Source organism: Pseudoliparis swirei, chromosome 20 (genome assembly GCF_029220125.1).
Source record: "Pseudoliparis swirei isolate HS2019 ecotype Mariana Trench chromosome 20, NWPU_hadal_v1, whole genome shotgun sequence".
NCBI lineage: Eukaryota > Metazoa > Chordata > Actinopteri > Perciformes > Liparidae > Pseudoliparis > Pseudoliparis swirei.
Genome location: NC_079407.1, coordinates 25,805,460 through 25,831,214, shown reverse-complemented (window position 1 = coordinate 25,831,214; position 25,755 = coordinate 25,805,460). Strand labels below are relative to the sequence as shown.

The following is a 25,755-nucleotide window of genomic DNA, read 5'->3' as shown; positions in this document are numbered from 1 at the left end:
AAAAATGTCATGCATTCTGGATTCATTACAAATCAACTGAAATATTGCAAGCCTTTTATTCTTTTAATATTTAATAATTTTTTAATTGCATTACAGAAAATAAAGAACTTTATCACAATATTCTAATTTTCTGAGACAGTCCTGTATGTGGGTTGGTTCCACTGGGAGTCACTGCTGAGGGCTTCAGACTGCAAGACAAGATCACTGAGGTCTCACTCTTCAAACTATTAACAGTATACATGGATGTTGTTATTATTGGCTATAAAAGAAAGAAAAACTGCATTTGGATCGTTGTTTATTTTAAACAATAGTATGAGTCAAAAATGTTCATCAGTAAATTACAGTTAATTTATAGCGCTCACAATAATATTAAGTGCTGACATGGATTTTTACATTTTTTATTAAAAAAAAAGGATAAGATATTTATGGTATGCATTTATCGTAACAAATAATTTGAAAGGAAGGTGTGATCAAATAAATAAATAATTAAAAACAGCGACATTACTTTAATAAATTAGATGACTGAATGATTAATCTTCAATTAAAAAAATCGAATTAAAGTAAAAAAATAATATAAAAATATTAAATAAATTTACACTGCAAAAATAAGACGCTAAAATGCAATGAAGTAAAGTTAAATCAAATGATCTGACACGGGAACCTTTTTTCCCCTTCTTTTTTTTGATGACGTCAACGCGTATCGGCGTAGGGCGATGACGTCGCGAGCATCCCGGAAGTGAGTTACAGAACCTGACCAAGGGCTGGTCGACGTGAGGAACTCGCGTGAGCTTCTTCTTCTTCTTCTTCTTCTTCTACTCGTTTCATGTAACAAAGTTTACCAGCAGTCGGGAACTAATAACCGGCTTCACACGGACCGGACAACAATAAGGAGGTAGGGGGGCACAAGTCTGGACTACGTAGTGGTCTACATGGGAGCTAAGTGCCCCAGAATAGCTCTGGACTCGTTTTGAATTATTCAATTGAGTTTTGACCGAGTCCAAATGTTTAAAGACAGCAGTTAGCCGTTAATTCGTTAGGTTAGAGGCCCGGTGTGCTTTGTTTTATTTATGCTAACGAGTTCGCGCCTGTTGTTGCTGTGACGTCATTCTGGTCCCCGTTTTGTGAACCAGGTTCATGGCTCTGAACAAGTCCATGCATCCGCGGAACCGGTACAGAGACAAGCCGCCGGACTTTTCCTACCTGGCCTCCAAATATCCGGACTTCCAGCAGCACGTGCACACCAGTCTTACCGGACGACCCGTGTGAGTAACTGGAGATGTGTGTGTGTCTCTGGTTCTATGTGTGTGTGTCTCTGGTTCTATGTGTGTGTGTCTGGTTCTATGTGTGTGTGTCTCTGGTTCTATGTGTGTGTCTGGTTCTATGTGTGTGTCTCTGGTTCTATGTGTGTGTGTCTCTGGTTCTATGTGTGTGTGTCTGGTTCTATGTGTGTGTGTCTGGTTCTATGTGTGTGTCTCTGGTTCTATGTGTGTGTGTCTCTGGTTCTATGTGTGTGTCTGGTTCTATGTGTGTGTGTCTCTGGTTCTATGTGTGTGTGTCTGGTTCTATGTGTGTGTGTCTCTGTTTCCATGTGTGTGTGTCTCTGGTTCTATGTGTGTGTGTCTCTGTTTCTATGTGTGTGTATCTCTGTTTCTATGTGTGTGTCTCTGTTTCTATGTGTGTGTATCTCTGGTTCTATGTGTGTGTATCTCTGGTTCTATGTGTGTGTGTCTCTGGTTCTATGTGTGTGTCTCTGGTTCTATGTGTGTCTCTCTGTTTCTATGTGTGTGTCTCTGTTTCTATGTGTGTGTGTCTCTGTTTCTATGTGTGTGTATCTCTGGTTCTATGTGTGTGTATCTCTGGTTCTATGTGTGTGTGTCTCTGGTTCTATGTGTGTGTCTCTGGTTCTATGTGTGTCTCTCTGTTTCTATGTGTGTGTCTCTGGTTCTATGTGTGTGTGTCTCTGTTTCTATGTGTGTGTCTCTGTTTCTATGTGTGTGTCTCTGTTTCTATGTGTGTGTGTCTCTGTTTCTATGTGTGTGTCTCTGTTTCAATGTGTGTGTCTCTGGTTCTATGTGTGTCTCTGTTTCTATGTGTGTGTGGCTCTGTTTCTATGTGTGTGTGTCTCTGTTTCTATGTGTGTGTGTCTCTGGTTCTATGTGTGTGTGTCTCTGGTTCTATGTGTGTGTGTCTCTGTTTCTATGTGTGTGTGTCTCTGTTTCAATGTGTGTGTGTGTGTCTCTGGTTCTATGTGTGTCTCTGTTTCTATGTGTGTGGCTCTGGTTCTATGTGTGTGTGTCTCTGTTTCTATGAGTGTGTGGCTCTGTTTCTATGTGTGTGTGTCTCTGTTTCTATGTGTGTGTGTCTCTGGTTCTATGTGTGTGTGGCTCTGTTTCTGTGTGTGTGTGTGTCTCTTTTTCTGTGTGTGTCTCTTTCCTATGTGTGTGTGTCTCTGTTTCTGTGTGTGTGTCTCTGTTTCTATGTGTGTGTGTCTCTGTTTCTATGTGTGTGTCTCTGGTTCTATGTGTGTGTGGCTCTGTTTCTATGTGTGTGTCTCTGTTTCTATGTGTGTGTGTCTCTTTTTCTATGTGTGTGTGTGTGTCTCTTTTCTATGTGTGTGTGTCTCTTTTCTATGTGTGTGTGTCTCTGTTTCTGTGTGTGTGTCTCTGTTTCTATGTGTGTGTCTCTGGTTCTATATGTGTGTGTGTGTGTCTCTGGTTCTATGTGTGTGTGTCTCTCTTTCTATGTGTGTGTGTGTGAGCAGTGTGTCATGTCGTCCATCCCTGATCTCTTTATTATTATTTGTGCATACACACTATTACCTGTACATATCCTCCTCCTCCTCCTCTTTTTTTTGATCTTGACTGAAATGGAAGAAACCTTTCTGTTTCTTACTTTTGCATTTTAAGATTTAAATGACGGTAATAAAGGTTACAACTATTACGGGCTAAGCATAATACATAATACGACGCTCCTGGGTTAAGCAAAGGCCTCAAACTTGGAAAAAATGTCAGGAAAGTTCGTTCCTGACACTGTATTACCTGTTATTACTAGTTATACCCATGCACACTGAGACACGCACATTTAAAATATGAGGAAAAAGAGCGCGCTGATATTAAAAACTATGACATGCGAGGTATAAAAATTGATTTTACAGTATAAAAATGATATTGCAGAGCTCGTAAATATCTGACTTGCCTCGGTAAAACCTGAGGAACCGACCAAACTCCACCTCAATATAGTGCTGCGTATAATGCACATTATTTTAACCCGACACGACCCACTCAAGTTTTTTTTTAATCGACGCTCATGTCGTAAAACATGTGAATCTCAACCCATCCATCGGCTCTCTAATGCTCCCGTGGCTGAATTCCTACAGCCAGCTTAAATAAATGTATGAATAAATAAATCCTTAAATAAATGTATAAATAAATACAGGAATGAATAAATATAAGTTATAAATCAACAGGACATCATTAAATAAATATATTTCTACATTAGAATATAATTCTGCATTTATTTATACATTTATTTAAGCATTTATTTATACATTTATTTAAGCATTTATTTATTTATTCCTATATTTATTCATGCATTTATTTATTTATACTTAAGTCATTTTGAGTCCTCCATATCCTACAACCATAAGGTTGGAGACGTGTGTTAGCAGCATGATACCTGCGTGTTTTAGCCATATTGTTAAAATAAAACTGAAGTGGTGTACAGAAACAGTGGCGCCCTGAGAACCCCATTCAGCACCACTCACGAGCCAGCTGACTCTTTCCCGCTCGTTCAGCTTCAGGCAAACAGCAGGAGGACGCAACATCCCAAAGTTTTTTTCAAATGTTCTTTTTCCACCTCCATCCACCGATTGCTGCTCTATTTATTCATTAGAGAGACTTCGCAAAGTATGAGGAGTTTTTAAATCCTGAGACGGCAACCTAGATCGGGTAGATGGAAGCGAGTCACGCTTTTAGTGACGTCTTCTTACTTTAGCATGTTTTAAAATGCAGATAAACTCGTTAATAAAAGCTGCGTTCAGGGCCGTTAATGTTACAACTCGCAACTGTTGCTTTCTGCAGTTTATTAATAACATATGCGTTGATTACGCAGGTTTAGGTGGACAGAAAGGACAGGTGACCAATGCTCTGCTTGATCATCAGGTGCAGTAACTAGAACCTCCGTCCTTTTTTCATTCACTTGTATGCAATTTACTGCGGTCTAGTCCTTTAAAAGCAGTGACACAATCACAGAGGCTGGTTAACCTGAAGGCCTCACTGGGTTTAAAGGAGACGTGGAGTTAGATTCCATCTGCATAAAGAGAATAATAGAGGCTCCAGGACCGCGCCCTGCGGTACGCCACAGGACGGTGGAGAGATGCCTGACACACATTCTAGCTGCTATAATGGCACAATGGTAATACCCAGGCTTATTTACTTTAGTTGAAAACACAACAACAATAACATTTGCCATTTATTTTGCGTAATTGTTCATGTCAGCTTGTCTTTTTTTAAATAAAAACCTTCTTTTCTATTATTCTCAGTTTATAGTGTCTCTCAAAACAAAACTAAAAACCCAGTGATTCTTTTTTTTCAGAGCTGTCAATTACTGCGAAACTTGTTTCTCGTCCCTCTTTTGTTCTGGTTTATGAAGCCGGTACCTCGTCTGCTCGGTGAGGTAATGGCTCGTTATATTGTGCGTGTTATGCCGATGAATGCTGACACGGTGTCACTGCAGCGAGTCTGAACATCTGTGTGTGAACGTGAACATATCGGCGTGGGCGGATCCTCTTTGTGGTGCGAGGTGGCCTGTCAATCATCTTAGGGACGCCCTGTGCATGTATGGGCACGCTGTAAAACAGGTGTTAATTATCACTTGTTGTTCACAGACAGTTCACAGACAGACAGACAATGGGCTGGTGATGTTAGGGCTGGACAACCAATGTGGACATTTAGACTGTTTGGGAAAAAGACAACTAGACAGAAGTTATTAAAACGTATATTAAACATTGGTTAATCACAATAAAGCAGACTTTAGTTTTGGACGTTTTTGGCCAATATCTATAATCTCAATATGTCGCATATAGCACGTTTTCTGGTATTTCAATGAATAAACGTGAATTAACCACATGGTAAAGTCTACTTTTTGTATACTGTCTATTTTCGCAATTTATTAAGAGTTTTAGTGCAAAATGAAGTAAAATTATAGAGAAATATACAGGACTGTCTCAGAAAATTAGAATATTGTGATGAAGTTCTTTATTTTCTGTAATGCAATTAAAAAAACAAAAATGTCATGCATTCTGGTTTCATTACAAATCAACTGAAATATTGCAAGCCTTTTATTCTTTTAATATTGCTGATTATGGCTTACAGCTTAAGAAAACTCAAATATCCTATCTCTAAATATTAGAATATCATGAAAAAGTATACTAGTAGGGTATTAAACAAATCACTTGAATTGTCTAATTAACTCGAAACACCTGCAAGGGTTTCCTGAGCCTTGACAAACACTCAGCTGTTATAAATCTTTTTTTTTACTTGGTCTGAGGAAATATTAAAATGTTATGCGATAGGATTTTAGAGTTTTCTTAAGCTGTAAGCCATAATCAGCAATATTAAAAGAATAAAAGGCTTGCAATATTTCAGTTGATTTGTAATGAATCCAGAATGCATGACATTTTTGTTTTTTTAATTGCATTACAGAAAATAAAGAACTTCATCACAATATTCTAATTTTCTGAGACAGTCCTGTATATATTTTCAACCACACGCTGGCTGTATACGTCCATTCATTCAAATACAGAGAATTCAGATTAAGATTATTTTGTGATTTTTAAGAGTTTGATCTGTTTTTACCTTCGCATTCGAGAATGCGGAAGGTTATGTTTTGATCGCTGTGTATTTTTTATTTATTTATTTGTATGCGTGTTATTCGCATAACTCAAAAAGTATTAAACCGAATCGCATGACATTTGGTGGGATGATTGGTTATTATCCGGGGACCATTTGATTAGATTTTGGGATCGATCGGGTCAAAGGTCAAGGTCAAGGTCATGAAAAGGTATGCGCTCTACCGAGTGCCCGTTCTAGTTTTATATATCATTTCATTACAATCTGATTTAATTGAAAGACGATAAACTATCGCCCATTCCTAGGAGGCCACATGATCTACTTCTATTAAACATTAGTCTATTTAGTGATGTAACCATTAGTAGATCTGGTTATTTGACTGACGGGTAATCTCTGTAAATACATGGACACGGGTGTCGTACATTTTGAGCTACATGCTAACATACTGATGTTTAGCAGGAATAATGTTCACCATGCTCACGAAAACCCATAAACTAAAGTATTTAAATTGAACATTTTGACCTCATGGGTGCCACAAGAAATCCACGAATCAGCAAAGTTGTTAAAATACATCCTGAGGGCGACAAGAATGTCGTCCGTACCAAATGTCGTCGGTGGATTGACATCCCCGACCTCCATCAGACGTGTTTTTAACATGTTTTTGCAACACAGCAAAACATACCAAACATATTTAAAGTCCAGCACTTCCATGTGTGGAACCGGCTCTCGTTGGCTTTCTGCAGAAATGTGCCCCCCCCCCCCCATTTCAGTCTGCCATTCCATCAGTTGAGGGATTAGTGTGGTTTTGTATTCCCCCATGAATTCATCTACTCCGTTTAAGTATTTAACCGGTGAGTTGGGGGATGAGGCTAATCTCAGGGAGACACTCCGTCTGCCTTCATTCACGGGTCGTCAGTGTGGAGGACCGATAGCGGCGATGCAGAGTCGAGCTCAGAGGACAGGGGAAGCAGAAGGGAGGGGGGAGGGGCTTAGATCAGCTAGAGGGGAGGGGCTCGGAGGCATGATTGGGTATTAAAAGGTACAGCCTGAGTGACATTTAATTCGGCGGTCGTATTTTGTTCTTATCGGATAACAGACGTTCGTCTACGGGAGGATTTTCACTCCCGTAATTAATGAAATTTTCACACCAGTTTTTTGTGTGGAGTGAATTGTTATTATTACCTTCGCATTGAAATTGCAGAAGGTTATGTTTTGATTGCCGTGTATTCATTTATTTATTTGTATGAGTGTTACTCGCATAACTCAAAAAGTATTTAACCGAATCGCATTACATTTGGTGGGATGATTGGTTATTATCCGGGGACCATTTGATTAGATTTTGGGATCGATCGGGTCAACGGTCAAGGTCATGGAAAGGTCAAAATCTTCTTTTTACCATAGCGCGGTCAATTTCTATCCAATTGGCATGCAACTAATGCCAACATGTTCATAATTCAATGCCCAATCTTGTGATATTGCGAAGGTATGCGCTCTACCGAGTGCCCGTTCTAGTTCAACATGTTCTCGGTAATAACTTTGACATCCGAAGACATGTTTGAACTCTCTTAAATTAGCAGCCCTGGAAAGCCCAGCCGTTATTAACGACTTCATAATAAAGAGCCAGCGATAATTCCAGCCATACGGTGCTGGTTGTTGATTAACTCTCAACCAGCAGCATCTGTTTCTCACGCCACGAGTTCATCTGCAGAGTCGCAAGCGTTCCACAAAATGAGCTCCGAGATATTCAAAGTCTGGCTTTTAAAATTCAGCGTTCATTTCTGCCCTCGTGAGGTAGAAGAAACGCCTGACGTGAGGGAAGACGTTGCTGCTCATCAGCACAAAAATGTTTTTGTGTGAAGTCGATGTAGCTTGAAGGTCACCTCTCTGTAGACAGATTGAAAAGAGAGAGAGAGGGAGGGAGAGAGAGTGTGTGTGTGTGTGTGTGTGCTTTCATGCTGATCGTGGAGGTGAGAGCGAGACGTTGGTCTCAGCAGAATTCTCTCCTGGTCTAATGATGTCATCTTCCATCTAAATCAAAGACTTTTCTCCTCTTTTCTTATATCCCTTCTTCTTTCTTCCTCTGCCTTCTTCTTTCTTCTTGTTCTTCTTTTTGTTCTTCTTTCGTCGTCTTCTTCTTCTTCTCAGGCATGCTTCTTCTTCGTCTTCTTCTTCTTATGCATGTATCTTCTTCTTATTATTTCTTCTTCTGCATGCTTCTTCTTTTTTCTGCATGCTGCTTCTTCTTCTTCTTATGCATGCTTCTTCTTCATCATCTTCTTCTCAGGCATGCTTCTTCTTCTTCCTCTTCGTTTTCTTCTTATGCATGTATCTTCTTCTTCTTCTTCTTTTTTCTGCATGCTGCTTCTTCTTCTTCTTCTTATGCATGCTTCTGCTTCTTCTTCATATTCTTCTTCTTCTAATGCATGCTTGTTCTTCTTCTTCCCCCCCTTGTGTCTCACTCTGTCTGCTACTTCACACCTGTTCCTGCTGTTATTATCCCAGTGTGAGCTGTAACACAGTACCCCCCCCCCCCCCACACACACACACTCTCTCTATATATTAAACCTCATCACAACTTTGTTCCTCTGGGTTTTGTCCCTCGCTGCGTCCCGTCGGCCGCATTTATTACGTCATCACGCAGCGTCGCGCCTGCGCCGTAGATCGCGGGCGCTCCCACGCTCCCGTCAGCCATTGCTCCAGCGTGGCCGGATTTGCGTGCTCTCCTCGTCTTGTTCCAGTAGGTGGGGTTGCCATGGAGACGGGGGCAGCAGCAGCAGCAGCAGTGCTGCTGATGGGAGTGATCGGTCTGCATCGCACACACACACACACACACACACACACACACTCTCTCTTCAGGGACTAAAAATAGAGGGCTGGCCTGAGCAGCTTCCCCTCTCTGATATTGATCTTTATCTAATGACGCCTCGGAGGAGAAATGAAAGAGGGGCACGCTCTCATTTTTTGGGAAGCGGCGGCGTCGATGCATCACGTCTCCATCATCGGCTCGACTCCGCCCCTAAAGCGCAGCTCGTTTTAATAAAGTCTTCTCTGGTTCGTCTTTATCTAAATGTGGCCGCTCCGTGATGACGGGAGAGAGCCGGGTGTTCGTTTTACTCCCCTGGAGGTCACCGCCGATTAAACCGCACCGTTAACCTGATGTGTTCCTAGGGGGGTGGAGACACTCGGAGGGTGAGATGGATGTCTGGCGTTGCAGGTAAATCGCTCCTCCGTTTGTCTCCGTCTCTCACCTGGAGCGTCGTCCATCTTTGTTATCACTCCTGGGTGAAGATGGAGAGTTCATCGAGTCTCAGCAGCTTCTGACCTTAATAATTTAGAAGTAGAGATTATTCAAATGAGGGGAGAGCGAAATGCAACCTACATTCTTCTTCTTCTTCTTTTTCTCACTCTTCTTCCTCTTTTTTTCTTCATCTGTTCCATTCTTCCTCTTTTTCATTCTTCTTCTTTTCCATTCTTCTTCCTTCATTCTTCTTTTTCATTCTTCACTCTTTTTTCTTCTTTTCCATTCTTCTTCTCACTCTCACTCTTTTTCTTCTTCTTCGTTTCCATTCTTTTCCATTCTTCTTCTCACTCTCACTCTTTTTCTTCTTCGTTTCCATTCTTCTTCTTCCTTCATTCTTCTTTTCCATTTACCTTCTTCTTCCTTCATTCTTCTTCTAGTAGTTCTTCTTTTCCATTATTGTTCTTTTTCATTCTTCTTCCTTTTCATTCTTCTTTTCCCTTCTAGTTCTAAAGCCAGAAACATTGCCCCCCTCCAATCAGCACCTCCAAACAAAGCCCCCCCCCCCCCTGTTTGACGCTGCGTCTCATCTGTTGTTCAGTCGGTCTGAGGAATGAATCTGATGCGTTGGATTCGTACGTGAAGCGACACGCGGCCGTTAACGGGCCAAACACCTGCTGGAAGCTTCAGGGAACTGCACCGGCATCTCACCTCTCCTACTGGCTCCAAGAAGTCTGAATTTACAAATCATCAGAAATAGATTCGGTTAAGATTATAAACGACATCGTCGGTGATTCAGTGTGTTGTGAAGTTTCCCCCAAAGAGGAGCTCAACACTGAGAAACCAACACGGCAGCGCTGTGTGTGTAAATGATTTATGGAAAGGAAGCCGCTTTGCATCCAGAGATTAAACTCCACCAGCAGGAGATTTATATATATATATATTTTTTGCTGGTGAGGTGCCATCAGCCCGTATCTGTCTAATTACATCTGCGGAGGTGCGAAGGCGCTCGGCGAAGCTTTAATTATCTCGCCCACTCGTCCTGTCTGCCGCACCCGTGCCTGGGTGTGTGACAGCCGAGATCCTGGAAGATGCCGAGGTGTGAGTGTGTGTGTGTGTGTGTGTGTGTGTGTGTGTGTGTGTGTGTGTGTGTGTTTGTGTGTTAATGAGGTTCAGTGCAGGAGGGTTAATGAAGTGCAGCATTAGGAGCAGTTTGGTAAATTGCTGGCAGTTGGGCCTCGTTTATAAAAACGATAAGGTCGGCATGTCACTAAATTTAAATCCTCTTTTTTTTTAAGGGAAATTAACACAAACAAACTTATTTAGGAGGAGAAAACAAAGGAAGTAGAACTATAACTGCTTAACTCTAAACTTCAATCTCCATGGCTGGAAACCTTTTTTTCTTCTCGATAATAAGACATTTAAACAGATTTTTGCATTTATATTTTGAAACCTAAAAATACCTTTTTATAATAAGACAACATCTTGAAAGTTAAACGTTTAAAACTCGAGCAGCTGTGCAAGAAACTACGACTAAGTTAACATGAATGGATTGAGCCACGCTGCACATTTTTCTGTTTCTTGGGAGTTTTTCCTGATGCGAGGTCAAAGGTCAAAGGTCAGGGTGTCGCATGTGTACAGATGGTAAAGCCCCCTGAGGCTCATGTGTGATATTGGGCTGTATAAAATAATCTGAGTTGAATTGTCGTCTCCAGCGTAAACTTCAAGGAGCCGGCGGCGGTGCGCTCGCTGACCTGCACGCTGCTGAGGGAGGACTTCGGTCTGACCATCGACATTCCTCTGGAGCGCCTCATCCCCACCGTCCCGCTGCGCCTCAACTACATCCACTGGGTGGAGGACCTCACCGACGGCCAGAAGCAGCCGCGCAGGGGCATCGACATCGGTACCACCGCCACGCCCTGTGTGTGTCTGTGTGTGTGTGTGTCTCTGTTTCTGTTTCTCTGTGTGTGTCTCTGTTTCTCTGTGTGTGTGTGTGTCTCGCACTGTTTATGTGTGTGTCTCTGTTTCTATATATATATGTGTGTGTGTGTGTGTGTGTCTCGCACTGTTTATGTGTGTGTCTCTGTTTCTATATATATATGTGTGTGTGTCTCTGTTTCTATGTGTGTGTGTCTCTGGTTCTATGTGTGTGTGTGTCTCGCACTGTTTATGTGTGTGTGTGTGTCTCGCACTGTTTATGTGTGTGTGTGTGTTTCTGTGTGTCTATGTGTGTGTGTGTCTCGCACTGTTTATGTGTGTGTGTGTGTGTCTCTGGTTCTATGTGTGTGTGTGTCTCTCGCACTGTGTGTGTGTGTGTGTCTCGCAGTTTGTGTGTGTCTTGCAGTGTGTGTGTGTGTGTGTATGTGAGACCCCCTGCCCTGGTTTATTAGAAGCTGCGGGTGGCCGGTGTGGACGCGTCCACCATCTCCTGGATCACTGACGACCTCACAGGCAGACCACAGTTTGTCAGAATGGGGCGTGTGCTGTCTGGAACGGTGGTCAGTGATGTTGGAGCCCCACAGGGAACTGTTCTGTCTCCCTTCCTCTTCACCCTGTACACCAGTGACTTCCAGTACAACACGGAGTCATGCCATCTGCAGAAGTACTCTGATGACTCTGCAGTGGTCGGGTGTATTAGGGATGGACGGGAGGAGGAGTACAGGGCAGTGGTGAGCGACTTTGTAAAGTGGGCCGATGAGAACCACCTGCGGCTGAACGTGGCCAAGACCAGAGAGATGGTGGTGGACTTCAGGAGGCGACAGCTCCTCCACCTCTGAGTGTCCTGGGAGTGGGCGTGGACATGGTGGAGGAGTACAAGTACCTGGGCGTCTCCATCGACAGCCGACTGAACTGGAAGGCCAACATCAACGCTGTGTACAAGAAGGGGATGAGTCGAGTCTGTTTCCTGAGAAAGCTTCGATCCTTCAACGTGTGCAGCAAGATGCTGGAGTTATTCTCCCAGTCGGTTGTGGCCAGTGTGCTGCACTTTGCCATTGTCTGCTGGGGGAGCAGCATCGGAGCCGGTGACACCAGCCGTCTTAACAGACTGGTTAGGAAGGCTGGCTCCATCATCGGCTGCCAGCTGGAGCACCTGGAACAGGTGGTGGAGAGGAGGACGTTGAAGAAACTGGTGTCCATATTGGACAACCCGGACCACCCTCTCCACCACCTCCTACAGGGACAGAGGAGGACTTTCTCCAGACGTCTCCTCACGCTCCGCTGCCACAAGGACAGATACAGGAGAACATTCCTGCCGGCGGCTATGAGGCTCTACAACAGTTCACCTCTTGCCAGATCATAGTGCAATAACTACAACAATAACTGAATACTTACACTATGTTGATCTGCACTTCACACATTTCATTTGTTTGCACTACACACATACACACACACTTCATATGCACTGCACACATACACACACTTTGCATTCTGCAGACTGTCTATATTTAATATTTTTGTATTTGATTTGATTTGTCATTGGTGCTGTGTTGTGTATGCATGTGTGTTGTATATGTACATATATATTTTGTTTTGTATTTTACTTTGTATACTTCTATATCTTTCATCCCTGTTTTTTATATTTTGTGTTTTGTTTTTTATTCTTGTTTGCTTTATTGGTGCTGCTACTGCTACGACAAATTTCCCCTTGGAGATTAATAAAGTATCTATCTATCTATTCTGGATGTGGCTTCCAGCAGCTCAAAAGTGGCACACAAAATGTCAGTCGGTGCCTCCAGCTGGTCGTTCCCAGTGTTCCCAGCACTCGCCGGCCAAATCCTCACACACACACAGACACACACACACACACACAGACGTCGCAGTGTGTTTGCCGCTCTGTCAGTCAGAGGTGTGTGTGTGTGTCCTCGGGTTCACTGATTGACGACCCTGGAAGCAGACTGGAGCTGTCCGCTCCCTGATGGATCACCGCCGGGTGTTTCCTTTTCCCAAATCTCCTAAATGGCGCTCCTCATTCGAGCCGACGTGTGCGGCCGATTTAATAACGGCTGCAGCAACGGACATTTATTGTCCTTTTATAATCTCTTTACCGCGTACACATTTCCATATTGGCCAATGAAACCCATTCATCTTCCTAATGAACATGCCAAAAACATGTGTGTGTGTGTGTTTTCTCAGGCACGGGTGCGTCTTGTATCTACCCCTTACTGGGAGCCACGATGAACGGCTGGCACTTCCTCGCCACGGAGGTGGACGACATCTGTTTCGACTACGCCACGAAAAACGTGGAGCAGAACAAGATGTCTGAATTCATCAAAGGTAAAAGTGGGTCCGCTCAGCCTGAAGAACGTCGGGCTGGTGTTTGTAGATTCACTCGCGTCGGGAATACACGAGGGCAAAGGGCAAAACGGACCCTAAGAATTATAATGTTGCCCCTGATGTCACCAGGAGAGGCAAGAAATGACCTCATCATTTAGATAATTTAATAGAGTTTTGTTCTTTGTTGTGTGTGTCCTGTCTGTATCGCCTGTACTAGGTAGGTACACAAAAAATCAATAAATATATTTTTTATTATAAAACAAACAAAGAAATAAGTTATAATTGTTAATAGTTGTCTAAAAAATTTAATAACAATAAATATCACAAAAAAATAAGAATACAATTTAATATGATTTTCTGATTTATGTTTTTTGTTTAAAAAATATGAGAAAACACATTGAATCTGTAGATTACTGCCTAATAGTCTTATTATTGCCTAATAGTCTTATTACTGTCTAATAGTCTTATTATTGCCTAATAGTCTTATTACTGCCTAATAGTCTTATTATTGCCTAATAGTCTTATTACTGCCTAATAGTCTTATTATTGCCTAATAGTCTTATTATTGCCAAATAGTCTTATTACTGCCTAATAGTCTTATTGTTGCCTAATAGTCTTATTATTGTTTAATAGTCTTATTATTGCCATTTTTATAACAATTGCTCATATACTGTAAGTCTAAATAAGTATATTTATTATTTTTAAACAAAGATTAAATGTTATTTCACAAGCTTTAAAAAGTGCCCCCAATTTATTTTTAAATGCCCCTGGATTTCGGTCAGTGGAGGAAAAAACTGCCCCCTAAAATAATATGTAAATGTCCTCCCCTGACTCTCATAATGAGTCTTTTAAGGAAGACTACACAGGGTTTGTACGGTCATGGAAAACCTGGAAAAGTCATGGCATTTTAAAATGCTTATTTCCAGGCCTGGAAAAGTAATTTAAAAAAAATGTAATCCCCAAAGTTTTGGAAAAGTTATGATGGAAATGTTGTTCTATTCACACGTTAATCCCCACGGTATTTATACTGTATGCTTTGGAATTCTCCTTGTTGGTTTGAATACGACATTTTCTCACTTTTTCATGTATATTTCACAAAATATTTGGTCATTGAAATTTGGTTTAAAGTCCTCGACACCCATTGGTCGACATGTGTATGAGCCCGGCTCCACCTTTTGGGCTCTGTGGCTACGACTGAGAAGTTCTGGGATGGTGGCGAATGCCAAACAGAATCGTCCAGTCAGCAAAATCTATCTGAAGTTGGCTGCCGGATAGCCGCCATAAGCTACAGGTCACATTGGCCCAAGAAATGCCGTAGCAGCTCTAACTTTAAATGAATGTCTGATTTTATTACATAATTTGAGCCATTGACCAAAGACAGTGAAGAACCAATGGTTTTACCCCGTTTCTATCATGATTGTCAACGCTAACACATTACATTTTTCAATTCCCGGCCTCATTTCTGTACGCTTCCACGTCCCTAGTGGTCAAAGTCCCTCAGAAGACTCTCCTGATGGACGCCTTGAAAGAAGAGACGGAACTCGTGTACGACTTCTGCATGTGCAACCCTCCTTTTTTTGCCAATCAGCTTGAAGCGAAGGTAAATATTCTTCACTGGTGTCCTGAACATTTAAATTTATAAAATGTGTTCACTGTTTGTTTAAACAACAGTAAAAGAAAAGGACTTTTAACCCTCCTGTTACCTTTACATTTACTGACATATTTTACATAACTTGACCCCAGCAATTAAAACCTCCAGAAAATTATTAGAATTAATATTGTTTCCCAAGTTTAAGCGTGAGGTACTTTATGTTTGTTTGTTGACTACCTAAATAGCCCTTTAAATATATAAAAAAGTTGATATTTCTTATATATTTGACACAGTGAAAAACAGCCTGGGGTCAAATTGACCCCAAAGAACACCGACATTAAACATTGAATGGGGTCAAATTGACCCTAAAGGTAACAGGAGGGTTAAATAGGATTGTAATCCTAATCTCCTGTCTTGTTGCTCTCTCTCTCCACAGGGGGTCAACTCCAGGAGCTCACGGCGACCTCCTCCCAGCTCGGTGAACACGGGCGGCGTGACGGAGATCATGGCGGAGGGCGGGGAACTTGAATTCGTGAAGCGGATCATTCACGACAGCCTGCAGCTCAAGAGGCGCTTGCGGTGAGATAAAAAAAAAAAGAGTCCGGACGCGAGTCAAATTTAAACGCCGTCTTTAGACGGAGGCTGAACGTAATCGGGGTTACGCGGCGACGCATCTGAAGCGGCGGATGAATGAACAAGAGCGCTCGCACTTTGGGTTTTTAATGGGCGCCGAGAGCATCCGGTGAAGGAGCGGCGCCGCGAGGTGAGACGTGCAGACGGGTCGCCGCCCACACTCTGGTGTAATTATCCTGGCACGAGCTCGCCCAGTGCACTGCATCCGGTGACACCACAGGGAACAGCTGTGTTTGGGGTGGTGGTGGGGGGGGGGGGGGTCTCCAAGGAGGATGTCACTTTACCCCCCCCCCCCCACCACCCCTCTGTTACCAGGGCTGTCACTGGGGCAGCAGAGTGAGATAGAAGGAGCTGCAGCGTGTTCGTCATTAAAAAGCTGATTAGCCGCGCCACACCTGGAGGTAGGTGTGTGTGTGTGTGTGTGTGTGTGTGTGTGTGTGTGTGTGTGTGTGTGTGTGTGTGTGTGTGTGTGTGTGTGTGTGTGTGTGTGTGTGTGTGTGTGTGTGTGTGTGTGTGTGTGTGTGTGTGTGTGTGTGTGTGTGTGTGTCGCATCGCATCGCATCGCTGGAAAAGATGAGCGGCCCCGAGCGGAACACCTGCCGGCTCCTGAGTGGCTCCATGTCGCGTCGCCAGTTTTTGATGCTCGGGCCAAACCAACCGGAGCCGGCCAAAAATGCACATGGGGTCACCCGAGTGTCCATGGAAACCCGGTCGGCTTCACCGATTGGTCCTTTTGAAAAATCCTCCTTTCCTCTCTTCTCCACTTAAGTTACATTATTATTGGGGCATGCCAACGCGCATCCAGAACCCCCCCCCAGTTAGAAATGAGGTAATGCGCTCCGTTTAAATGAAAATTGCCGTCTCTGCTAATAAGGTGGTAATCATACAAATGGGAGAGCGTGGAAGCCGCTGCAGCTGCACACTCGGGGGTGGAGGAGGGACGCTACTCTGGGTGTTCCTCCCCACCGCGTCGAAAAGTGGGGGAACATCTGTGAATATTAGAGCCGTTCAATATTTAATTTTGGCGTCGCTCTCACCTCCCCCCCCGTCTGGGCGTCTCCTAACCTCCACGACCTGATCACACACCGTAGTCGAGTCAAAACTGTTTCTAAGATGTGATGTCATCAGTTAACTTTGTAGCTTTTTTTTGTGTACATTTTGAAATATAGATATTTATATTTTTTAGGTTTGATTATCAGTCAAAGGTCCTTAAAACCCAAAAAATAAATGCAATATTCTTTACCTCTATGCATTCATATGTAAATAGCTGTTAATGATGTTAATAACCCGACTTAAAATCACAAGTCGGTCCCTTGATGTATTTGCATCTTGACCACAGACACAAACATTTATCTTTTGAAGTTACAATCCAAGAGCTTTTTTCTTGATATAAAAAATGTCAGAACATTTTGAAAATTGTCCTCCTGAATCTGGGACTTTGAACCGTGACTTATTCTCACATTACGTGGCATTTTATTACTTAATTACTCTGAAAAATATTCATTTATTTTCTTTTGATTGACTAACCCACTCATTGTTCTGTCCTTTGGAATCAAAAAGACATATTTGTGTCCCGTAACTTGCGTAAACATGCGTAACATTTATTTATCACATTTTACGTGTTATTCCCGAAGCTGTGCCGAATTTAAATAACGATAATTAGCTTTGAACGATGTCTCGTGGAAACTAAAACGAACCGTAACGAGGTTCGTGAACATTATTTATCTTTTCACCTGTTTATTGATCGAGACTAACTTTGCACCTGTGTTGCACATCAGAGATTATTGATCAGGTCTTCATTCACCAAGGGACTCCACTGCGCACACACACACACACACACACACCAAGGTCCACCTGAGCTCTGCTTGATGACACAGGTGCTAAACATGGACTCTTCTTCCTGCAGGTGGTACAGCTGCATGCTGGGGAAGAAGTGCAGCTTGGCACCTTTGAAGGAGGAGCTGAGGAAACAAGGAGTGAGTACCATCTTTGAAACCTCGACCCTCTCTTCGGGAGAAATGAAAGTCATCGGCTCCTTGATCAGGAGTCACGCGGCGATCCGTAGATGACGTGCGTCAGCGTCGTCGGCCCTGTCTAATGACGGCTGCAGGCGTCGGGTCCGGAGCCCCTCCCCCTCCTCTCAAGAGAAACTCCACCTGTGTTGCACCTTTTAAAATGAACTGTTCAGAAACACGTCGTTCTTCTGTTTTGCAACTTTAATTTCAGAAGTTCCCTGTTAAAACAAGCATACGTTGTGTTGTCTTCAGCCTGCTTACTGCACCTGCCCTTCACACACCCCTCTCTTAAAGAGACAGCGCTCTTTTATAGACAAATTTGTGAAATTGGGCTATACAAATAAACTGAATTGAATTGAATTATAGAGACAGCACCCCTCTCTTAAAGACACAGCACCCCTCTCTTAAAGAGACAGCGCTCCTCTTTTAAAGAGACAGTGCTCTCTTAAAGAGACATCGCTCTCTTAAAGCGACATCGCTCTCTTAAAGAGACTGCGTCCCTCTCTTAAAACTACAGCGCCCCTCTCTTAAAGAGACAGTGCCTTTCGCCTAAAGAGAGCGCACCTCTCTTAAAGAGACACTGCCCCTCTCTTAAAGAGACTGTTCCCCTCTCTTAAAGCGACAGCGCTCTCTTAAAGAGACTGCGTCCTTCTCTTAAAGAGACACTGCCCCTCTCTTAAAGAGACAGCGCCCCTCTCTTAAAGAGACATTGCTCCTCTTTTAAAGAGACACTGCCCCTTTCTTATAGAGACCGTTCCCCTCTCTTAAAGCGACAGCGCTCTCTTAAAGAGACGGTGCCGCTCTCTTAAAGAGATTGCGCCCCTCTCTTAAAGAGACAGTGAGCACTTTCCTCCCTTCACAGTTAGTATGTGAACACAGGTTATTAACACTCTCAAATATAGGATTTTAAAAAATAAAATAAAAATTAAATATTGAAAGTTGGCATCAACTAGACATTTACAGATGTCAGACAATTGACATCGCACGTGCGCATTTTAGACGACGCTCATTTCAGTTATAACACTGATTTTAAAGTTTTTAAAATTACATTCACAAGACCTTTTTATAAGATAAAACAATTATATAAGTTAAACCAGACAAGAATATATAAAGGGGGTAAATCAGATTTTATTACCACATGTGTTCTGGAGCATTGAGTTAACCTGCTGCACACACACCTCCCATCTCATCAGGCCTCGTATTTCCTTTTGTTCTCAGGTCCCTAAAGTAACGCACACAGAGTTCTGCCAGGGCCGGACGATGCGCTGGGCGCTGGCCTGGAGTTTCTATGACGACGTGATTGTTCCGGTAAGCCCGAGCCGGTTTTATTTCTCCTGGTGCACTTGAAGAACTACGTCCTCGTGCACCACAGCCGGATCCCTCAGGAGACGGTGGCGTGGTCGTTGTGTGATCAATGGAGCTCTGGACCAATGAGCATCAGTGACGGCAACAAATACACTTTACTTTGGTTCCTTCTTTCAATATCTCGACACTGTCGGACATTTCGCTGCTTGGAACTGGATATTCCCAAAACTCTCAAAGCCTCCTCACTTCTGCACCTCCTCCATGCTCTCACCTCCTCTCCCTGTCGGCGCCGCTCCATTAGCAGCACTTACCCCTCTTGTCCTCCGGGGAGATGTTTATGGGATTTTTTCTTCTTCTTTTCTTTTACTGCGCTGTATCCAGGCAACTGTTGCCAGGGTTAGGGCCGTGTGCAAACACACACCGTCCCATTGTGAGAGAGAGATGGAGATGAATAGAAAGCAGAGACGCTGAATAAAGATGGAGGCCGGGTGACGTCCGTTTTGCCTTTCTAGCATCAGAGCAGAATGATACTCCTCCTGGAACCCTCTTCCTCCTCCCCCTCTCCTCTTCCTCCTCCCCCTCTCCTCTTCTTCATACCCCTCTCTTTTTCTTCGTCCTCCTCTTCCTCTACTTCCTCCTCTACCCCCTCCCATCTCCTATACTTCCTCCTCCTCCACTTCCTCCTCCCCCTCTCCTCTTATTCCTCCACCTCCTCTACCTCCTTCACCTTATCCACCTCCTCCCCCCTCTCCACTTCCTCCTCTTCCTCATCCTCCTCCTCCTCCCCTCTCCTCCACTTTCTTTTGCTCCTTCACTTACTCATCCTTCTCCTCCTCTACAACCTCCTCATCCTCCTCCCCCTCTCCTCCTCCTCCACTTGAGTACACATCCACTGTCATTTATACTGCAGTGCTATTCGCCATCATTACAGTGCAGACCCCTCAAGTGTGTGTGTGTGTGTGTGTGTGTGTGTGTGTGTGTGTGTGTGTGTGTGTGTGTGTGTGTGTGTGTGTGTGTGTGTGTGTGTGTGTGTGTGTGTGTGTGTGTGTGTGTGTGTGTGTGTGTGTGTGTGTGTGTGTGTGTGTGTGTGTGTGTGTTTTCTCATTAATGTTCCATAACATGTGTGAACGTGACCTACTTCACCCTCTCACTACCAGGTCAGCCTGGAAGGAACGACTGGGGGAGTACGACTGCAGATGTGCAGGAAGTTGTGTGTATATATATAATTACCTTCGCATTGAAAATGCCGGAAGGTTATGTTTTGATCGCCGTGTATTTATTTATTTATTTATTTATTTGTATGCGTGGTTATTCGCAAATCTCAAAAAGTATTGAACCGAATCGCATGAAATTTGGTGGGATGATTGTTTATTATCCGGGGACCAGTTGATTAGATTTTGGGATCGATCGGGTCAAGGTCAAAGGTCATGAACAGGTCAAAATCTTTCGCAGAACTCAAAAAGTATTGAACCGAATCGCATGAAATTTGGTGGGATGATTGTTTATTATCCGGGGACCAGTTGACTAGATTTTGGGATTGATCGGGTCAAAGGTCAAGGTCAAAGGTCATGAACAGGTCAAAATGTTCTTGAATCGCATGAAATTTGGTGGGATGATTGGTTATTATCCGGGGACCATTTGATTAGATTTTGGGATCAATCGGGTCAAAGGTCAAGGTCAAGGTCATGGAAAGGTCAAACTCTTTTTTTACCATAGCACGATACATTCTTGTCCAATTGGCATGCAACTAATGCCAAAATGTTCATAATTCAATGCCCAATCTTGTGATATGCGAAGGTATGCGCTCTACCGACTGCCCATTCTAGTATGTATATAGATTTGTGGAGACTACAAGTATTTCTTCATACTTGTAGTCTAAATACATACTAAACTATTAGAAATAATCCAGTTTTTAGGCTACATTAGCCACGACTAGCATTACACACCCTAATCTCTTGACCCTCTTGCAGTTGAGTTGCATTGTGGGTCACGCAGGCAATCCCGTTTACCAACGAAGAAGAAAGAAGATCTCTCTGCTTCTGTTGAAAGGATTCAGATTCCAGTCCGATGTTGTCGAGATGATCTCGTCTCAGTCGATGGAGTTCTCTCTTTAAATACTGACGTCTGTCTCTTCACTTTCATTTCGTGCGGCGCCAGAACCCACGAGTTTGGGTTCTGACCTCAGAGCTTCCTCACTGGTTGCTGCATGTCGAGCTTCTGATCTCGGCTGGTTTGAAGAAATTCTACAAATATTTTTAAAGATCTTTCTCATTTTTCAAGAGCGAGAGATGGAGATTAATTTGAAACAAATGGAGAGATAGAGACGGTGCGATTAAATGAGCTCATGCAGTCCGAATAGACGGAGGGGAGCCGGGCGCTACCTGAGCCTCGAGGCGTGTTGTTGGCAGGAAGAGGGGGAGGGGGGGGGGGTACAAGAAGAAGAAGAAGAGGGGGAATGAGTGTATTTACAATGTTTGCCTGAATGTTAAAGGTGTGTGTGTCGAGCTGGGGGGTGTTTGTGTGCGTGGGTGTTTGTTTGTTTGTTTGTTTGTTTGTGTGGAGGTGTGGGGGTGTGTGTGTGTGGGTGTTTGTTTGTTTGTGTGTTTGTTTGTGTGGGGGTGTGTGTGTCCACTAACCATCGAGATGCATGATTGAATGTCATATCTGGAAAGAGCGGCTCTTATTTGAACTTGTATGCTTTTATTGTGGCGGTTGTCATTTATCCTGTGTGTGTGTGTGTGTGTGTGTGTGTGTATGTGTGTGTGTGAGTGTGTGTGTGAGTGTGTGTGTAAGTGGGATTAATTATGGAGTGAAAGGGCAGCAGGAGTCAGAAGTGGAGGTTTTTATGTAAAGTTGTACATGTGGGGTTCATGCTGTGTGTGTGTGTGATGTGTATGTGGTTCATGTCGATTGTGTGATATTGTGTGTGTGTGTGATATTGTGTGTGTGTGTGGCTCATGCCGTGTGTGTGTGTGTGATATTGTGTGTGTGTGTCTCATGTCGAGTGTGTGTATGTGTGTCTCATGCCATATGTGTGTGTGTGATATTGTGTGTGTGTCTCATGTCGAGTGTGTGTGTGATATTGTGTGTGTGTGTGATATTGTGTTTGTGTGTCTCATGCCGTGTGTGTGATATTGTGTGTGTGTGATATTGTGTGTGTCTCATGCCGTGTGTGTGTGATATTGTGTGTGTGTGTCTCATGCCGTGTGTGTGTGATATTGTGTGTGTGTGTCTCATGCCGTGTGTGTGTGATATTGTGTGTGTGTGTCTCATGCCGTGTGTGTGTGTGTGATATTGTGTGTGTGTGTCTCATGCCGTGTGTGTGTGTGTGATATTGTGTGTGTGTGTGTGATATTGTGTGTGTGTGTGTGTCTCATGCCGTGTGTGTGTGTGTGATATTGTGTGTGTGTGTCTCATGCCGTGTGTGTGTGTGTGTGTGATATTGTGTGTGTGTGTGTCTCATGTCGAGTGTGTGTGTGTGATATTGTGTGTGTGTGTGTCTCATGCCGTGTGTGTGTGTGTGTCTCATGCCGTGTGTGTGTGTGTGTGATATTGTGTGTGTGTGTCTCATGCCGTGTGTGTGTGATATTGTGTGTGTGTGTGTCTCATGTCGAGTGTGTTGCTGAGTTCATGCTCTGTGTTGCTGCAGGAATCCGCGTCAAGGATGCTGCGTACAAAGAGACGAGTTCGGCTTGATGGATTTTATTGATTTTCTTTCCCCCGTCTGAGGAGCTGCAGGGCGTGGAGGGGAGAGACGTCTGAGGAAACAATGAGGAGGAAAATGAGCTCTAAAAGAGAAGCGGCGCTCGTCTTCATCACCATTAATGAAATATGTCATCCCCTCTAAAATACACAAGGACCCGGTTTATATCGAGATTATCGTGACTGTGAGGGGAGATGCAGGAATGTGAATTTATTCTTAAGAGTGTTTCGAGAAAGAAAGCAAATATCTCATACTGTAATAATAGAACAAGAAGAATAAGAGTGAGAGGGAGGAGGAGGAGGAGATCATCAAAAGTTGGGATCAGTGCAGCTCCATGAAGGTCACAGTCTGCGCCTTCCCTCAGCTGTTTGTAGGTCAGTTGGCCATGCTGTCTGCTCCCCCCCCTCTCTCTCTCTCTCTCCCCTCCCCAGCCTGTAGTGCAGCTCTCCACTGGTTTGCTGCAGTGGAGGTGACGGGTACCATCGCTGCGCAGCATTTAATTCAGACTGTTTGGCTAAATGACCTCCGCCACCATCACAGGGCGACATCAGAGGGGATTAGAAGTGAGGAAGGTGTGTGTGTGACAGTGACAGAGGGGGCCTCGTGTGGTGTGAGCGCCCTCTGGTGGTGGGTAACAATCATCCATCTCACCTTATAAGATCAGTCTGCTCCATATGACGTTGCATTTTGGAATTGTTACCTTCGCATTGAAAATGCGGAAGATTATGTTTTGATCGGCATTTATTTATTTGTATGCGTGTTATTCGCATCACAAATTTTTTTTAACCCGAATCGCATGAAATTTGGTGGGATGATTGGTTATTATCTGGGGACCATTTGTTTCGATTTTGGGATTGATCGGGTCAAAGGTCAAGGTCATGAAAAGGTCAACATATTCTTGAATCGCATGAAATTTGGTGGGATGATTGGTTATTATTGCAGGGTTCATCCACATGTTGACCAATGGATTTCCGTGACCTTTCCAGGACTTTAAACCAAATTTCCATGACCAAACATTTTGTGAAATCTCAGTGAATCCACGAGTAATTAATATTCTTTAAATGATAAATGAATGGGAGAGAATACTTTGATTAAATGAAAAAAAAAATTATTCTTTTAATTAAACTGTGTAAATGAACATATGAATTTAACACATTTTCCATGACTTCCCAAAAAAATTGGGATTACATTTTTTTTCAACGACTTTTTCAGGAAATAACATCTTTAAAATTCCATGACTTTTCCAGGTTTTCCATGACTGTACGAACCCTGTTATTGGTGTAAGTTCCATGAATGCGTCCTCATAAAATGCCTAATTGTGAAAAGGGTTAAATTTACTTCATAATTTTGGAGAGATATTAACCCTCCAATCGCTATATGGACATTTTTTTTAATTTTTAAGATGGCAAACGCTCGCTACACAAAAGAAAACTCACAGTTTTTCTTTTTTTTGTTGGTGCAATTTAATTGTTGCCTGCATGATGCAATGCAGCGTGCACTCTGTGCGCAGCAGCGCCCCCTGGTGGCCGTCTGCTTCTGGCGGCAGTTAAAAAACACTTTTCCCAGCTTTTCTTCGATGTTGATTTAGTCCTCTCTTGGACTAAATGTGTTTCGATTCCCTCTCATTTCAGCGGTCTGCTCGGTTCTGGTTCTGGTTCGAGGCGAAACCCGCTGAGTGACCGCGCACGATTTCATCTGAACCCCCCCCCCCCAAAATAAAAAAATAGAAATAGCCAACCGCCGCTCCGGTGGTCCATCAGCGGTGAACTGAGAGTTAAAAGTTCTTCACGAAAACATTCAATGATCCCTCGAGGATCACACATCGAGTCGCGTCACTTTATAACCGAATAAATAATGGCACAGACGAGAGGGTCGTAAAGTTTAAAATGTGCAGCTGAAAGTATAATAGAGTGTAAATATATACAGCGATGTATTGTCTCCATTTGTATTTTTTTACTCTCTGATTGATGAATATTTTGTTGAAATGTGTGTAAAAGAATCCTTTTGACTTACCCTGCCGTCTCTTTTAGACTCCGCCTCCTGAAACTGGTTTGATTTGAGTTATTCGTGTCAAAATCCAGAACACCCTGATCACGACGACCTCCTGATGTTCTCTCTCTCTCTCTCTCTTTGTCTCCATAGTCTCCTCCCAGTAAAAAGCGTAAACTGGAGAAGGTGAGGAAGCCGCTGTCCTTCGCGCTGCCGGCGGCGGGACTGAAGGAGCTGCGAGCCAAAGCCTCCTCGGCTTCGGGCGGCGGCGCCGTGGACCGCGTCGCCGCGCTGCTGGAGGAAACCCTCACGGACCTGCGGGTGAGCTTCACACACACACACACACACGCCGGAATCATCCATCCGGTAACCTCCCCGTCCTCGTGTCGTCATGACGTCGTGTCGTCATGACGTCGTGTCGCCTCCTCCTGCAGGTGCTGCACAAGCGCGTCCCGAGCAGGAAGCACGAGCTGAGCCTCTTCCTCACCGCCGCGGAGAACACCTGGATCCACGGGCGCCAGAAGCGGCGGGAAAGCTCGCGGCAGCTGCGAGAGCTTCCCCGGGAAGCTCTCGCAGCACCGGCGCCGGAAAACCGGTCGGACGGCAAGAACGACGGCGGCGGCGGCGGCGGCGCTTCGAACGAAAACACGTCTGCAGAGCAGATTGAAAATGGCGCCGCCCCTTCGAACGAGACGGGGGAAGATGGAGAGAAAGAGTTCTCGGAGAACGAGCCGGGCGAAGATGTGGACATGGCGTGTTCTGCCCGCGCGGGGGAGGAGACGGCGCCGCGGGAAACACCCGCCGCCGCGACGAGCGAACCGGCGCCCTCCAAGCGGCCTCCGGGCGAGCGCTTCCTGTTGAAGTGTCTGCTGAACGTGGCGCTGGAGGAGGGCGACGTGGCGGTGGAGATGCACTGGGTCGAAGGTCAGAGCAAAGACCTGATGAACCAGCTGTGCACGTACCTGAAGAACACGCTGCTGAGGTGCGTCGCCAAGCCGTAATCCATCAGAAATACCCTCTCGGATTCGTTCTTGATTATCGGCAGTTTATATCAGAATTTTTTTGTACTTTGTCATTTTACCTTTTCGGATAGTACGCACTGTATATTGATGTTTTGTGCAAAACATTTGCAATAAATGTTAAATTTTGTAACCCTT

The 25,755-nt window shown here is 43.9% G+C and overlaps 1 protein-coding gene across 1 annotated transcript; it reads left to right on the top strand.

The window, feature by feature from the left end:
* The first annotated feature begins 755 nt into the window (after positions 1-755).
* mettl16 (methyltransferase 16, N6-methyladenosine) lies at positions 756-25,755 on the top strand. Its single transcript, XM_056440935.1, has 10 exons — positions 756-892; positions 1,131-1,262; positions 10,803-10,990; positions 13,222-13,362; positions 14,847-14,962; positions 15,390-15,532; positions 17,493-17,562; positions 18,820-18,909; positions 24,752-24,919; positions 25,033-25,755. The coding sequence occupies exons 2-10, from the start codon at positions 1,135-1,137 to the stop codon at positions 25,597-25,599; spliced, it is 1,611 nt and encodes a 536-aa protein (XP_056296910.1). The 5' UTR covers positions 756-892; positions 1,131-1,134; the 3' UTR covers positions 25,600-25,755.